The sequence below is a fragment of the Dasypus novemcinctus genome, chromosome 11, assembly GCF_030445035.2.
Source record: "Dasypus novemcinctus isolate mDasNov1 chromosome 11, mDasNov1.1.hap2, whole genome shotgun sequence".
NCBI classification, from domain to species: Eukaryota; Metazoa; Chordata; class Mammalia; order Cingulata; family Dasypodidae; genus Dasypus; species Dasypus novemcinctus.
The window spans coordinates 112,225,548-112,243,137 of NC_080683.1; the positions used below are offsets into that span (position 1 = coordinate 112,225,548).

The following is a 17,590-nucleotide window of genomic DNA, read 5'->3' on the forward strand; positions in this document are numbered from 1 at the left end:
GCTGGTGGCATAGGAGCTCGTCACCCAACAGCTAGTCTGATAATTGAGAAGGCCAAAGACCCTTCCCAGAGGAGGTGACACAAATTAGATTTTTTTGTTTTTAATTTTAATTTTTTTAGGAGGTACTGGGGATTGAACCTGGGATCTTGAACATATGAAGCAGATGCTCAAGCACTGAGCTATACCCACTCCCCACAAATTAGGTTTTGAGGGATGAGGAAGGGGTAGGTAGGTGGGGGAGGGATGAGGAGAAGCTATTCCAAATCGTGCGATTCCAGTACTTAAATCTAAGAGCAGTTCCTCCCAGCTTTCAGGATAAAGCTCCCATTTCATGGGTAGAAGGATTTCAATAAGGGGATTGACATGTATTTCTTTGGAGTAATACAGGGCCAGGGACTTGTTGCCTGACTCACCAGACAAAAAGGATGAGAGAGAGGGAGGGACCAGAGGTGAGCTGTGGCCACATTGCCTGTGGGTCTAAGAAGAGGTAAGAAAGGGGGAAGAATTCGTGGATTATGAAATTCGGTCAATATCATCAAAATAAAATGTTCAATTTTCTAGCTTCTATTTATAAGCTCTCTTAAAATAATAATAAAACAAATTACCCCTTAATGGGAACATCTAAATCTACATATACAACCTTCTCATTATCAATCAGGGATTTTTAAAATTCTAGTTTTTGTTGTCGTTGTTGTTGTTGTTGTTTTTCCCACTCAGTCTTATGAAAAGATCCCTCAGTAGACAAACAGCAAGGCCTCAGGTATTAAGAAAGGCTGGAGCCAGTTCAGGACCTAAACACATAAGCTCTAAACACCAGGTCCTATCATTAATTAGGAAGTCTTAGTAAAAGTCTTTTTGGATTATATGGTGTGGTAAAGGGTGAACAAAACTCTTTTCTCCTCCTGCGTGAGAGTCTTACTTTCCTGCTAACTTTCTAACTTTCCTCTAGTCAGCTGGTGAGGATAAAATGCCAACTCTGTTATTGAGCAATATTACTTATGATAAAATAACCCGATTGGTGAATCAGGACAGACACAACTGGAAATGAACCATAAGAACGTGACGAGGATGCCACACTTTCATGCTGACCCTCGTGCGGGGCCTGGAAGCTAAGCCCGCGGAGCTGCTGGGCAGGTGGGCGCCTGCGGCCTGAACCTTCGAGGCCAGGAGGCCCGCTGTCCCTGCCGGGGCTGGTGCTGGGTCCATGCACCTGGACTGCGCTTCCCGGACTGCTGCACGGACCCCTGGGGAGGCAGGCCTCCTAAGAAGACCCGTGCCACGGGTAGCCCGAGGTCTCGTGTGCCTCTGTAGAGTGGCCATCACAAATGGTGATGGGTTTTTTGACCTTGCTGGTTCTCAAGGTCAGAAAGAATCTGTGATATACAGAAATTGAGATAAACAGATCGCTGGCAACACTTCTGAAAAGAGAATTAATTCTTTCAGGAGGCTCAAACAATCTTTATTATTCATTCTATAAGAGTGAGGTCATAGAAAATTGGTCTTCCACAAAGGCACAAAAATACTTATATTTATGATTTTTGAAATGAGTAATGAGTGTGCTCTTACCATAATTCGGTAAAATATACATGTTGAGTGGTACCATCAGCAGAACTACGCATCCCAGAAAAATAAAAGGCACCTCATAGCCAAAGGATTGATACAGAAAGCCTCCAAAAGGAGGTCCTAGTACTAGTCCCAGTCCAGAAAAAATCTCAAGACTCCCCTAAAATTGGAAAACAAAAGGAATTGTTGTTAATATATTTATTTGAGGAATTAATAAATATTTAATGGACTTCATCTGAAAAAATTCTACCCATTTCACAATTCACATCCCCGAAAAATAAAAATATTCAAGGTCGACCAAAAATTTAAACATACATCCTGAAAACATAAAAGGACTAGACAAAGAAAATATGGGAGTGTTTTTCTTTTTTCATTTTTACGGTAGGCAAGGTTTTCTAATTATGATCTAAAACTCAGAAGACATAAAAGAAAAGTTTGAGACATCTGACTATATGAAAATATGAAAAATCTATGCATGGCAAAACACACCTTTAACAAAGTCAAAAGACAAAAGACGAATAGAGAAAAAACACCAACAAAAGAACTAATTTTCCAAATGCAAGAGAGAGCTACTATTAATCAATGAGAAAAAAAAAATTAAGATCCCAACAGGAGGGAAGCAGATGTGGCTCAAGCAATTGGGCTCCTGTCTACCATATGGAGGGTCCCAGGTTCCGTTCCCAGGGCCTCCTCCTGGTGAAGAAGAGCTGGCCCACACCATGAGCTGATGCAACAAGATATTGCAACAAATAAGAGACACAGAGGAAAGACAATGAGACACAACAACCAGGGAGCTGAGTGGCTCAAGGGCTTGAATGCCTCTCTCCCACATCAGAGGTCCCAGGATTGATTCCCAGTGCCTCCTATAGAGAAGACTAGATGTGAAGACAAGCAGACACAGAAGAATGCACAGCAAATGGACACAGCGGTGGGAGTGGGAGGTGGGGGTGGGCAGATAAAAACAAATAAACCTTTAAAAAAAACACAAAACCCAATAGGAAAATGGATGAAGGATATAAATAAACTGTTGACACTTAAAATTAAATGTGTCATGTAAAAAGAATCTCAACCTCAGTTTTAAAAGAAATGAACATATTGGTTTTCACCTATTAAATTAGTGTGAATTTAAAGGGCTGAAATTCCATGCTGCCAAGAATGTGAGAAAAGGAGCACTCTCATATACTGCTGTGAATGACAGAGAGCAATTTGCCAATATCCACCAAAATTACAAATACACATACCCTCTGTGATGGTTAGGCTATTGTATCAACTCGGCCAGGTAATTGTGCCCACTTGTTTGGTCCAGCAAGCGCTGGGCTAACTGTGATACAAGGGCATTTACAGACTTCGGTCACCACTGACTTTACTGCAGTGGTAAATCATAGATAGCTGGTTATAATTACATCAATCAGGGAGAATGCCATCAGCAATGAGTGAAACTTAGCCCAGTCAGTTGAATGCCTTAAAAGGGGAAGTGATTCCAGCATTTGAACAGCTCATCTTTGGACAACCAACATCTCCCAGAACTTGTCAAGAACCTTCATGGGACTTTCATTGGAGCCTCTGGTTGTACCTGCCTGCGGAACCTGGACTTGTGCATCCCCATGGTTGCAGAGAATCACACACTATTGACAGGTATCTCTTGTTGACTCTTCCCCTAGAGAACCCTGACTAATACACCCTCTGATCCAGAACGTCACTTTGTAGGAATCTGACAGATGCAGCCATGCAGATATGACAGGGTATATGTACAAGCTCTGCACTGGAGCCCTGTTTATAATAGCAAAAGAGGTAAACAATCCAAATATTCATCAACTGGACTGTTGGATATTGAGGGGAACTGTTTAAATAGATTAGGTGACATCTATACAGTGAAAGGATATAGAGTCTTTAATGAGAAGAGTAAGAAAGCATGTGTAGGCAGAGAAAGCTCTCCAAGATGCATTGTAGTGAAACCTTCAAGGCACCGAATGGTGTATATAGGAGGCTACCATTTGTGTAAAGAAATGTAGGGGAAGGGGAGTCATGCATTGTCTGTGTTGTGTGTGTGTGTACATACATACATGGGATTTCTCTAGAAGAAACCTGCAACATCTGTTGCCTTCTGGGAGGGGGAAGAGAGTAACAGAGTGACTAGGCAGTTATGGGAGGAGAACTTTTCACTCTATTTCTTTTTGTAATTTTGAGTTTTGTATATAAAATTATTTTTTGTTGTTAATTAAATTTAAATTAAGCAAAACGGTACAATGAAAGAAAACTGTTTACTATTATAGAATTACTACAGAAACTGCACCATTTTACATAAACCTAGTTTCCTGAGGCTTCAAACTGAGATCCATCCTCAGACCCCACAGTGAACACAAAGGTGAGTTATAACAACAATCCATTAATGACTTTCAACATTTCATAATGAATATACTAAGGCAAACCCAATCAGGTATCATGTCAAGAATACTGGGCTTTTGGCTGCAATTTTATATAGAATGTGGAATGGCAGCCCTGCTGTGATGGTTAATTTCATGTGTCAGTTTGGCTAGTTTACAGTATCCAGTTGTTTTGCTATGCAAGGCTTGGCTTGACTGCTACTGTAAGGGTATTTTGCATATGGATTTACATCCTTAGGCAATTGATTGCATCTATAACTGATTGCATCCACAATCAACATGGCAGATTGTCTTCTACTATGAGAGGAGTCCCGTCATCTAATCAGTCAGAGGTCTTAAAGCCAGAACTAAGAATTTCAAAAATCAGAAAAGAATTACTGCCTCTTCAGCCAGCCAGCTTCTTTTGGGGAATACAACTTCATCTTCATTGGAGTTTCCAGCTTGTGGCCTACCCTCTGGAATTCAGACTTGCCAATCCCCACAGTTGCGTGAGCCAATTCCTACAATAAATCTCTTAATATGTATTAAGAGGAAATATTCTTAAGAACCTGTCAGTTCTGTTTCTCCAGAGAACCCTGGCCAATATCCTGACCTGATTTCTCCCTGCTGGGCAGAAGATCCAATGGACTTTGACTGACTGTAAAGGAATTTCTTGGGCAGCACTTTCCAGAATGTTCCACAAAACACCAGTTCTTTAGGAATCAATGGGTGATGTTTGAAAAAACTAGTTCCAAGGTCAAACTGAGTTGTGAAATATTGAATAAAGGTAAATGCATATCTTTACTCCAGGATTTCTCAGGGCCTTAAAGCCTAATGTGAACTAGACTTTTCTAAGTGGCGGGGACAGGATATTGCACATCCCAAACACGTTTAGTCACGAAACTTTGTTCTCTGGAGCATGTTAAGGTACTAGTGTTCTACTGAACCCTCTCTGAGAAGGGCATTTTTGGGAAATATAAATGGCATTCCTGTCATGGGGTCAGGGAGGCAGCAGCCCAGAGCTGGGGCAAGAAGCTAGTAAGTCACCAGTAACAGGTGTTATGGGATGAAACGTGTCCCCACCAAAAGATACGTTCAAATCCCAATCCCTGGTCCCAGGAATGTACCTTATTTGGAAATAGGGTCTTTGAAGCTGTGCTTAGTTTGAATGAAACCAAACTAGATTTGGGGGGCCCTGATGGAATATACCCTGTGCCCATAGAAGAGAGAAATTCAGACACAGCTAGATGCACAGACACAGCTAGACGCACAGACACCGTGGAGAATGCCATGGGACACTGGAGGTATAAAGTGAAATGCTGCAGCTGCAAGTCAGTGAAAGCCAGGACCACCTGCAAGCACCACAAGCTGGGAAGAAGCAAGGACGGATTCTCCCCTCCAGGTTTCGGGGGCAGCGTGGTCCTGCCAACGCCTTGATTCCAGACTTGGAGCCTCCAGGACCGTGAGGCCCTAATCTCCATTGTTTTAAGCCACCCAGCTGGTGGAACAGCCCTCGGAAACTAAGACCCAGGGCCTGCATGCATTTCAGCAAAGAGCATAAATTAATACGATGCCACCAGGCTCTGGACTTTCATGGCAAATAAGAGGGTGCTTCCCAGGCAGAGAGCACAGAAGAGCTTGAGGACCTCGAGGTGATCTCTGGGGCTCCTCTACCGAGGAAGAGTAGAGGAGAGGTTCTGGCATAGACTGAGTTTTTTGCCACAAGGGATAACTCTTTTCTGAAGTAAAGGAATGCTTCAGGCATCTCAGCCACAAGCTAGGCTACAGTGATAATAAAAAACTACTAGAAAGGTGAAAAAAAAAAGTGGCAAAAGACTTTTTGGTTTGACCATGGTTACCCCTCAAACTTCCCATTCACCAAGTACCGGGAATGGGGCATTGATTGAGACTGACAGCCTGCTGCTAGAAGTAGAAATGAGGGGACAGGACAACAAAAGCACAGAGAAGAGAGAAACAGGTGTAGAGGATGGACTCAGCTTTTCTGAAGGTTAATTATCTCAGCCTTCATGAAAAGGACAATAGGGAAATTTTATAAATACCTACCAATACTGTAGCCATGTTATTTGGAAAAGCCTTTGCAAGGATAGAGAAAGACGCAGTTATTGCAGCAGCAAAGCTTACTGCATCCATCACTCTGACCAGAAAACACATAGCAATAAATACTGATCCTTCTGGAACTTGGTCCAACACGCTGAAGAGAAAGGAGATAATTAGCAAACAGCAGGCTGGTTCTTCGTTTTTTTCCTCTTAATTATATTCAACAGCAGTTGAGCATGTCAATTATCAGAATAAATCACCTTAAAGAATGAGTTTTTGAAAGAGTTGCTTAGTCACACTTCCAGTAAGAGGAACTTTTTTTTTTTTTTTTTGCTACAATTTAAACCATACTGACGGCTTGGTTATCATTTTCTGCTCATATAATTGGCCCCCAGATGATAATGCTTAATAAGCCTTAAGTCTTTGGGGAATGTGTAGAATCATATTGACAAGAACTTGTACAGAAGAAAGGACCTAGAATGGATCCAGGTCCCATGCCTAGGTCTTCAGCCTTCAGAAAAAGAATGAATACAGGAAACAGAAGAACTCATCTCCCCCCACCAAAAAAAGAAAAAGAAAGAGAAGGGAAACCCCACCAAAGTATGTTTGATAGGAAGGTTTTCCTAAGCCTATTTCATCAAATAATCTCCTAAATGAAATGCTGATCATTCCTCCACATTTCCCAAGTACTTGTTTGAGCTCCTCCATATCACTTGCCACTGTGGTGCTGGCTTAAGAAACTCTAAGCTTAAGGTCCTCCGTAGCACTTAAAACCATCCGCTGACACTTCTTTTCCCTCTTCCTGCTCCTGCTCTCAAAAGTGAGCATGTGACCCAAGGCTGACCAATCACAGCATTCTCTCCCCCTGGCCACAGTGGCTGATGCGGGGATGGGCCATCCACTAAGATCAGGCCAGCAGACTCCATCCTGGGACTCCAAGAAGCTGCTAGAGGAGCAGAACTCACTTCCCCCGGAGCTCCTAGGAGCCATCTTGCCACCCCAAGGGGAGAGTCTGCCCAAAAATAAAGCACACAAAGAGGAAAGCAAAATTGCGAAGCTGAGAAAGATTTCTGATGACATTGTCTCAACATCTGTATCCTGATGTTCTTCAGCTGATTCTTTAGGTAAAAAAATCATTTTTTTGCTGAAGCCAGTTTGAGTTAAGTTGCTGTCACACATGATCACGAAAGCCCTAATGATTAGATTTAGTAGCCAGCTTAACTGCAATCCCCTGACCCCTTCCTTAAAGTCAGTGATACTCATTCCTGTTCTTCACCCTTTGCTACTAGTTTCTAGCACAGGCCAGGCACTCAATGGACAGTGATACTGATTTTAAAATGCCATATATATATATATATATATATATATATATATATATATATTTTTTTTTTAATAGGAGATCGGGGGATTGAACTCAGGACCTTGTACATGGGAAGCAGGTACTCAACCACTTGAGGTACAGCTGCTCCCCTGCTGTAAATATTTTAAACTGAAGGCAGATTATGAAATCTGTTTGAACTGCCAAATGCATCAGAAAATGACTTACCCAAAAAGAATCGTAACTCCTCCTGAGACAAACATTCCTGCTACAAACATGAATTTCGCTCCAATATGCACGAGCTGTAATAAACATCAGATATGAGTAGTAAATTGATGATTGTTACAAGTCAGTATTAACATAAACAAATCCACTGCCAGGAAATAAAAGATCCTGGGAAAATAAGTAGAGTCAATATGATATTATAATTCAACTAAAAATTTATTAAAAACTCCACACATGCTACTTACATGCTTAAAATCTTCTCTGACCAGAGCCATAAGTACAAGAACTCTGCAGAACCACTTTCCCTACATCGTTTTTCCTTTGAAATTCAAACATCTTTGTGGAATGACAACAGACATGGCTTACAAACATGGAAGCAATGTAATAAGCAAAGAACTGCCAACAGTGGCACGATGTTAAAATATAACAATGGTTACTTTGTATTAATGGAAATTCTAGACCAGTGAATTAGAATAATTCACCCATTTTAAAAAAATTAAATTGTGCATTTAAACTTTCATACTTACGTATTTTCCAAATATCAAAGATGACAACAAGTCAAACAGAGCATAACATCCAAAAATCATACCAATGACTGTGTTGCTAGCTCCCTTCTTTACAGCCTTTAAGAAAGGAAACAAAGTTTGAAAGAAAGATGAGCATCAGTATGGAAAAATGGAACTCTTAGATCAAAGCATCATCTCTTTGCAACCCACATCTGTGTAGCAATTTTACAAAGATCATTATTTTAAAATAATAGGGGAGGGAAGGAAGGGAAACCATAGTATAAACAGGTCTGTGACATGAAACTCTTCACCAAGCCTTATAGCAGACAACACTCAGACCTGGAGAGTGTATGGGTTGAGTCGTATCCTCCCCAAAGACAGGCAGAAGCCCGAGCCCCCGGGAGGGCAGAATGCAACCTTATTTGGAAATAGGCTCTGGGCAGATGTAGCCGTGTGAGAAGAGGTCATACTGGTTTAGGGTGGGCCCTAAACCCAACGAAATGGGTGTCCTTATGAGAAGAGGAGGAGAGTCCAGGTGAAGACAGAGGCAGAGTGCTGTGGCTATGACGCTAGAATGCCAGGGGCTGCCAGCAACCTGCAGGTGCTAGAAGAGGCAAGGAAGCCTCTTCATCTACAGGTGTCAGAGTTTGATTTTAGACTTCTAACCCCCAGAACTGAGATGCAATCAATTTCTATTGTTTAAAGCCACTGACTTTGTGGTACTCTGTTATGTTGATGGTCAACAAGCTCAAAAAGAGGCTCTGTGAGCTGACACATGGTTTGTACCTGTGGCAGTTTGGTATTATTTATGAATTCTGAAAAGAGATATAGATTATGTTTGTAAACTGGTCTGTTCCTCTTGGTGTGATACCTTTGATTTAAATTCAAAGACTTCATGTTTACTTGATTAAATCAAGATTAGGGCTTTGATTCAGCCACATCATTAGGGCATGCAGAGTTGAGTCCCTGCCCCTTGGTGGGCTATATAGAGACTTAATCAGGAGATAGAAGCAGATAGGCAAGAAAAGAGGAAGGCAGCTCCACAGACATGGAGGAGGATCCTGCGGCCCTGGGAAGAGAGATGAGCCATTTGCCTGATAGTTTGCAGCTGAAGAGAACAGAGCAGCTCAGCCCTAGGCCAGCCTACAGCTGAGATGGGAAGAAGCTGGGCCTACAGAGCCTTAAGAGGAAAGAGGAAGGCTGAACCCTCACAGATATTGCCCGCCATCTTGCGTCAACACGTGGTGACAGACTTTGGGTGAGAAAATATCTCTTATGGTACCTTGCGTTGGACTCTTTAGGGCCTTGTGACTGTAAGCTTTTACCCCAAATATATACCCTTTATAAAAACCAACAGCTTGCCAGTACTTTGTATCAGCACCCTTCGGCTGCCTAGCATAGTTCCCTAAGGCCTTTCACTGCAGTCTTTTCTTTCTGACACAGTGCCTACTTCCTGACAGTTTGGAGAAGACAAAGTTTTCTTTCCATCTATTTTCACCATTAATGCTTAAAGGGAGCTCCTTAATTTGCTAGAGGTTACCTAAAATATGATATACTAAGTATACTAAATATACCTCTTTTGAACTTCAAGCTCTTCTCAGTTGTGATGTACAACTTAATTCATGCACATAAATGCAAAGAAGATTGAAGAAAATTTTAAACCCTAGAAATCTTTCCATAAGGATATCCTTCTTTTGTACCATGTAGTCAGCAGTAAATACTGATGGCCAGAAGAGCCCAAGGTAGGGCCAACCTTTAGCCAGGGCTTCAGATCTTTCACAGACAACAATTATATATACACACTTCATTCAAAATCAATGATCTTCAATTAATTAAATGTGGGATGTATTTTCTACTGGCTTTCTTTTCTTGACGAGAGCACAGACTTGGGAAGCTTTACACACATCACTGTAGTCACTGGTTTCCCTCTTGTGCCTGTTCCCACATTTACTGCAGAAATGGGGTGGTGACATATGATGTCCTAGAACCACGGGCCTCAGCCGCCACTGAGGGCCACCTTTGGAACAGGAACCTACTTCCACTAGGAAAGCAGGAACAGCTCTTAATGCAATATTGTTGGGGCATGAATCCTGTTCCCCACAAAAGGCACAGCAGAGAGTGTGGTGTGACTGGAACTTACGGTGGGGGGAGGCCAATGGGAGGCAGAGGCTCTAAGGGGGACGTCAGAGGCGCTCCGTAGCATGACAAGGATTTAGGCAACGGGCTGTCATCAGAGGGGTGTGAGCAAGACAGAGCAACCTGACCAGATTGAGGTTATCAAAATACAGAGCAGATTTAGGTTCAAAAGCCTGTGAAATTGAGACAGAGAAGAACTAGAGGAAGCAGATCAACCAGTCGGGGGCATTTGCTGGCTTGGCTGGGACTCAGCAAGCGCAGCTAAAATATTAGCTTCCTCTTGGTGCCGTGGAGGAAGGAAAACCAGGCTTGGGTGTGTGTGTGTGTTTTTTTTAAGTTTCCAATTTAGTTTTTGCTTACAGGAGGGAAGATTAAAGGAAAGACAGAGAGGTGGTAGAGAGGGCATTTTAACTTTAAAAGCTATAATATGAAGAGTGGGCTCTTCCTGTACATTTTTTTTTATTCCCCCCGCTTTGCGGCTTGCTTGTTGTTTGTTCTCTGTGTCCATTTGCTGCACGCACTTCTGTAATTTCACTTGTCCCTTTTTGTTGTGTCACCTTGCTGAGTCGGCTCTCCATGGCGCTTGCTGGCCGGTGGCTCTCCATGGTGTGCAGGCAAGCCTGCCTTCACAAGGAGGCTCTGGGACGCAAACCCAGTGCCTCCCATATGGTAGACGGGAGCCCAGCTGATTGAGCCACAGCTGCTTCCCTTCCTATACATTTTTAATTGAAGTCTTATACTGACAATTGCTGTCTGAGTTTGCTAAAGGCTGCCAATGCAATATACCAGAAATGTGTTGGCTTTCATAATGGACATTTATTAGATCAAAAGCTTATAGTTCTGGGAAGTGGATTTGGCTCAACGGATACAGCGTCTGCCTACCACATGGGAGGTCTAGGGTTCAAACCCAGGGCCTCCTGACCCATGTGGTGAGCTGGCCCATGCGCAGTGCTGAAGCATGCAAGGAGTGCACTACCACATAGGGTTGTCCCTGGCATAGGGGAGCCCCCCACACAAGGCGTGCACCCCTCAAGGAGAGCCGCCCTGCGTGAAAAAAGTGCAGCCTGCCCAGGAGTGGTGTCGCACACACGAAGAGTTGATGCATCAAGATGACACAATAAAAAGAAACACAGATTCCCGGTGCCATTGACAAGAATCCAAGCGGACACAGAAGAACACACACAGTGAATGGACACAGAGCAGACAACTGGGGGGTGGGAGAAGGGGAGAGAGAAATAAAATTTTAAAAATAAATCTTTAAAAAAAAACAGCTTATAGTTCTGAGGCTATATAAGTGTCCAAATCAAGACCTCATCAAGAGACGCTTTCTCACTAAGTTGCAACTGTGGGTGATCTGACAAAGGGCAGGCAAATGGGGGTCTGCTCGCCTCTCCCCACTCCTCTGCAGATTCCAGCCTCCAGGACCTCTCCTTCTGTGCCTGTGGCTTTTTATTCCTCTTTTTATAAAGTAGTCCAGTAAGAGGATTAAAACCCACCTTGAGTGAGATGAGTCACACCTTAAATCAAGTTTCTCCTTGCCAGAAGATCCTATTTACAATGGGATTAACATTTAATCCATGGGAGCTGCTAACTCCTGTGACGGGTTCATACTGTTCTCTTACATAGGAAACCATTTCCTCTGTTATTCATCCTGGGAACTACCCTCCCTCAAGACCACCTTAGATTTATGCTGTGACGTCCCTGTCTGTACTCCTCCAGACAGAATTAACTATTCATATCTCTGGAGTCTCTTAACATTTTGGACATAATTCTTTTCTTAGAAGATGTCCAAAGAGTCTGCAACTATTTTTTTTTTCTCGTATTTTTTCTCTTCCAATGGGCAGAGAAGACAGGGCCATTTTGCTTGCCTTTCTTCCTGCCCTAACACACCCAAAACCTGGCACACTCTACAGGGGAACTCATGAAACCTGTACCAAAGAGCTCTGAAATGAACAGGGCACTGAGCTTCTCAGCCTGTTTCTCCATGTGCAACATGAGAAGACTACCACTACTCTGTCTTCCTTATAGGTAGTGTTTTAGTTGCCAAAGGTCTGCCGATACAAAGTACCAGAAATGGGTTAGCTTTTATAAAGGGGATTTATTGGGGGTAAAAGCTTATAGTTCCAAGGCTGTGAAAAGTCTCAACAGAGGCACATAAGAGTTTCCCTCTCACGAAGGTCAGCTACTCTTGATTCTGTTGTCCTGGCAAGTGGCAAAGCAAGATGGAGGCTGTTCTCTGCTGAGGTCTCAGTCTTCCTCTCTGGGCTCCCTGTCTCCTCTTTAGCTACTCCCTGGGCCCAGCCTCTTGGGGACTTCGTGCTTAAGTGCACCTCTAGTCCTCTCTCACATGGCAGGATCAAAAATGATGGCTTCCTTTTCCTATGTCTGCCTGTGTCTTCCTCTCTGTGTCTCCATTTTTATCACACCCAGCAAGAGGATGGAGATTCAGCTTGAATCCCACCCCATTGACAGAGTCCAATGAAAAACCCAAAATGATCTTATCAAGAAATCTAATCAAAGGCCCTGTAGCAGTTTGATATTATTTATGAACTCCAAAAAAAGGTATTTGATTATGTTTATAAGCTGGTCTGTTCCTCTGGGTGGGATACCCTTTGATTGTATTAGATTCAGCTGAGATGTCTTTGATTAAATTATGCTAAGATTAGGGCCTCAGTTTATTAGGGCATGTAGGATTGAGTCCCTACCCTCTTGGTGCACTGATAAAACATACTCTCACACAGAAGTAGATACATGGAAAGAAGAACAGAGAGGGAAAAGACAGCTGAATAGACATAGCAGAGGCCCTGGGAAGAGAGATGAGCCTGCTAGTCTATAATCAACCTTGTGAAGAGGATAGAACAGCTAAGCCTGGAAAGAAATGAGCCCCAGGAAGAGAGGCAAGCCTTATGCCAGCCTACAGCTTAGATTGGAAGAAGCTGTACCCACAGAGCCTTAAGAGGAAAGAGGAAGGCTGAACCCTCACAGATATCATCTGCCATCTTGAGTCAACATGTAGCAATGACTTTGGGTGAGAAAGTACCTTTTATGGTGCCTTGAATTGGACTCTTTAGGGCCTTGTGACTGTAAGGTTCTACTCCAAATAAATACCCTTTATAAAAGCCAACAATTTCTGGTACTTTGCATTCAGCACCCCTTTTGCTGACTAATACATAATTTGGTACTGGAAAGTGGGGTGGTGCTTTTGCAATGATCAAAATGCTGGAATGGTTTTATAAATGAGAAAGTAGTATGTCTTGGAAGAATTATGAGATGCTTGATAGAAAAGGCCTAGAATGTTTTGAAGAGACTGTTGGTGGGAATATGGATACTAAAAGACTTTTTACAGGAACTTAGAAGTAAATGGTGAAATTAATATTGGAAACTGAAGGAAAGATGATCTATGTTATAAAGTTGCAGAGAACTTAGCAAGATTAACTCCTGATGTTTTGTGGAAGGCAGAATTTGAAAATGGTGAGCCTGAGCATTTAGCTGAAAAACTTTCCAAAGTAAACTCAGAGAATACAGTTTGGCTTCTCCTTGCAGCTTACAGTAAAATGCCTGACCAGAGAGAGAAGCTGAGAACTAAATTATTGGACACAACAAAACCAGAAACTGATTTCAGAAATTCCAAGCCTCTGGAAATTAAGCCCCCACACAATAGTGCCCCATTTAAGGAATTGACTAAACATGGAACTTGTAAATCAGGATTGGAAATGCAGTTATCTAGGAAAGACTTGTGGAAAGTCTTACTGACTGATGGCTTGGAACCCAGCTCCTTGCATGCGAAGCCAACAAGCTTTTAGTGAGAGTTGTAGGAGCAAAACCATTTTCAGCCTGGACTAAAGGGGACATGGAGGGGAGATAAGGAAGGGAAAACAGCTTTAAGAAGAAAACCACAGAAGCTGAGGGCTGGAATTAAGACTTCTCCTTGGGCCAAGAGATGGACCCCACCCATGTGTACAGAGAGGGTGAGTTTGCCCTGGCAGTTGAAGAGGGTGGATGTCCCAGCACACTATTCAGAGAGAGTTTTGCAGCCCCCGTCTACAGAGAGTGTGGAGCACATTCCCCAAGGGTTGGGGAGAGTGAGGTCAACACCCCATAAGTCTCAGAGGGGTGGGCCTGCCCCCTATAAATTAGAGAAGACCAGGTCACCAATTCACTGCTCTGAGAGGGTTGGGCCTGTAGGCCAGAGATTAGGGAGCATGTTGCCTCCCCCTCACTTTACTAAGGAGGTTGAGTCTCTAGCCCAAAGATTGGGTAAAATGTGGCCATCACCCCAGTGTTCTTAGAGGGTGAGGTCTGAAACTCAGTTGCCACCCAGATGCTTGATAAAGGTAGAACCAAGAAAATGGCTGGTGGGCAAGCCTGTGGAAAGGGTGGGTCCCCATGAGGGCCCAAGGAGAAGAAACCATCTCTTGAGAATGACTCTCAGACTTTGAAGTCTAATGAACTTTGTCTTGAAGGTTTATGGAACTGTAGGGGACCCCTGACTCATGTTTTCCTCCCACATTCTCCTTATGCTAATGCAAATTTTTATCCTTTGTCTGTCCCTTTGTATAATGGAAGCAGATAAAATTGTTTTGTAAGTTTCAGAGGTCTACAACCAGATGGGACTTTGCCCCAAGACAAACAGTATTTAACTGATTGTGATATGATTTTGTGCTGAGCAGTCTTACTGATTTAAAGTTTTTTGGAATATTGTAATGTCTTTTGTGGAATTCAGAGGGTGGAGAATAGCAGTTTGATATTATTTATGAATTCCAAAAAAGACATTTGATTATTTTGTAAGCTGGTCTATTCCTCTGGGTGTGATACCCTTTGACTGTATTAGATTCAGCTAAGATTTCTTTGATAAAGTTATGTTAAGATTAGGGCTTTGATCCAACCATGTCATTAGGGCATGCAGGGTTGAGTCTCCACCACCTTGGTGGGTTGATAAAACAGACTCTCACACAGAAGCAGATACACAAAAAAGAAGAACACAGAGAATGAGAGACAACTCAATAGAAACAACATAGGTCCCAGGAAGAGAGATGAGCCTGATAGTCTACAGCTGACCTTATGAAGAGACCAGAGCAGCTGAGCCTGAAAATAAAGAAGCCCTGGGAAGAGAGACAAGCCTTAAGCCAGCCTACAGCTGAGATCAGAAGAAGCTGGACCCACCGAGCCTTAAGAGGAAAGAGGAAGGCTGAACCCTCGCAGATGTTGCCTGCCATCGTGAGTCAACATGTGGCAAGGACTGTGGTTAAGAAAGCACCTGTTATGGTACCTTGAGTTGGACTCTCTAGGTCCTTGTGACTGTAAACTTCTACCAAATAAATACCCTTTATAAGAGCCACAGAGTTCTGGTACGTTGCATCAGCACCCCTTTGGCTGACTAATATAGGCCCCTCAACCAAATTTAATGCAATCAAAAGGTATCATACCCACAGGAATAGATTAGTTTAAAAGTATAATCTTTCTCTTTTCGGGATTCATAAAATAATCTCAAACTGCCACAGGTTGCTGTGGGGATCAAAGGGGATAAATGTGTGCAAAAGTGAACTGAAATCTAGCAAGCACAGTGCAGGTACAGAGCACTATTTTTCCAGACCTAATACCATATTACAAGGGAGCTAGGCAATATTAATCAGAGTTTCTCCTTTGGGCAAACATGGCCACTAGACTGCATCAGAAATTCACAACAGAAAAGGAAATCTGGTCGATCACATATTCCATATTCCAAACTATTAATAAATCAGAAATTCCAGGAGACTATCTTAATATTGACTTTTAAAAGTTTATTTTTTATTAGAGAAGTTGTAAGCTTACAGAAAAATCATGCAGAAAATTTAGAATTCCTGGATATTCCACCTCACACACACAGTTTTCTCTATAATTAAGATTTTGCATTAGTGTGGTAACTTGGTTACAATGGATGAAATAATACTATTATAATTATACTATTAATTATGGTTCACAGTTTACTCTAGGACTCACTGTCTTGTGTGGGCTTTCTATTTTATTATAGTAACATATAAACAACCTAAAATTTCTCCTTTAACCGCATTAAAATATGTAATTCAGTGGAGTTAATTATATGCACAATGTGTGCTACCATCAGTACCATCATTACAAAAACTTTTCTATCATCCTAACCAGAAACTGTGTACCAATTAATATTAACTCCTCATCTACCCCCATCCCAGCCACTGGTAACCAGTATTCTCATTTCCAAGACTATGGATTTGCTAATTCTAATTATTTCATATCAGTGAGATCTTACAGTATTTGTCCTTTTATACAAAAGGCTTATTTCACCCAACATAATGTCTTCAGTGTTCATCCATGTTGTCACATGTATCAGAACTTCATTCTTTTTTATGACTAAGTACATTGTATGTATATATACCATGTTTTGTTTACCATTCATCTGTTGTTCAACAAACGGGTTGCTTCCATCATTGCACAATTGTGAATAATGCTACAATGAACACCAGTATGCAAATATCTGCTTAAGGCCTGCTTTTAATTCTTTTGAGTTTATACCTAGTAGTGGGATTGCCAGGTCATATAAGTTTATCCTTAATCTTCTGAGGAACCACCAAACTGATTTACACAGCAGCTGCACCATTGTACATTCCCACCAAGAAAAATGAACAAGTGTTCCTATTACCCCACATCCTCTCCAACACTTGTTATTTTCTGTTGTTGTAGTTTTTTTAATAGCAGCCATTCTAGTGGGTGTGAAATGGTATCTCCTGGCTTTGATTTGCCTTTCCCTAATGGCAAACAGTGTTATGCATCTTTTAATGTGCTTATTGACTATCTGTATATCTTCTTTGGAGAAATGTCTATTCAAGTCTTTGGCCCATTTTTTAATTGGATTGTCTTTTTGTTTTTGAGTTACAGAATTTCTTTACATATTCTGGATATTAAACTCTTATGGGATATGTGGATTTCAATTTTTTTCTGCTATGCTGTATGTAGACTGTCCTTTGACTTTCGTGATGAAATCCTTGATGTGCCAACATTTTCACTTTTTTTTTTCTTTTTTTCCATTCTCCTTTATTCCATAAACACCTAGTTAACAAGTTGCACAAATCAAAAATAAAGGCAGGGGAGGGTGTAGGGAAGATTTTTGTGATGAATGTGGTTGGTTGGTGGGAGGGAAAGAATTGGGAACGAGACCAGTCCTCTCCCTCCACAGCCTCGGGCAGGGGCTAGGCCTCTGTGGCAGGAGCTCTGAGGAAGAGGTGGGCAAAGGCCCAGGGTAGCTGAGGGTTGGAGGAGGCCCTACAACCAGAGCTCATCCCAAAGACCTTCCCTCAATGCATGGCAGAGGCAGAATGGGGGAGGTGAGGAGGTTCAAAGATGGAGCAGCAAAATAAAAAATCAAGTTAGCGGATACAGGAGAAGTGGAATCATCATGGTAATGGGGA

General features: G+C 42.2%; 1 protein-coding gene across 3 annotated transcripts in view; it reads right to left on the bottom strand.

Moving 5' to 3' along the window:
* Positions 1-17,590, bottom strand: part of SLC18B1 (solute carrier family 18 member B1) — a 40,192-nt gene that overhangs the window by 12,743 nt on the left and 9,859 nt on the right. For 2 of the 3 annotated variants that reach the window (XM_058307478.2, XM_058307476.2), the window contains exons 3-6: positions 8,055-8,150; positions 7,531-7,604; positions 5,991-6,138; positions 1,567-1,723 (exon numbers count right to left, since the gene is read on the bottom strand). In XM_058307478.2, coding sequence (XP_058163461.1) covers positions 1,567-1,723; positions 5,991-6,138; positions 7,531-7,604; positions 8,055-8,150 — 475 coding nt within the window. The remainder of the gene's footprint in view (positions 1-1,566; positions 1,724-5,990; positions 6,139-7,530; positions 7,605-8,054; positions 8,151-17,590) is intronic. The other variant, XM_058307477.1, reaches the window with a different exon arrangement.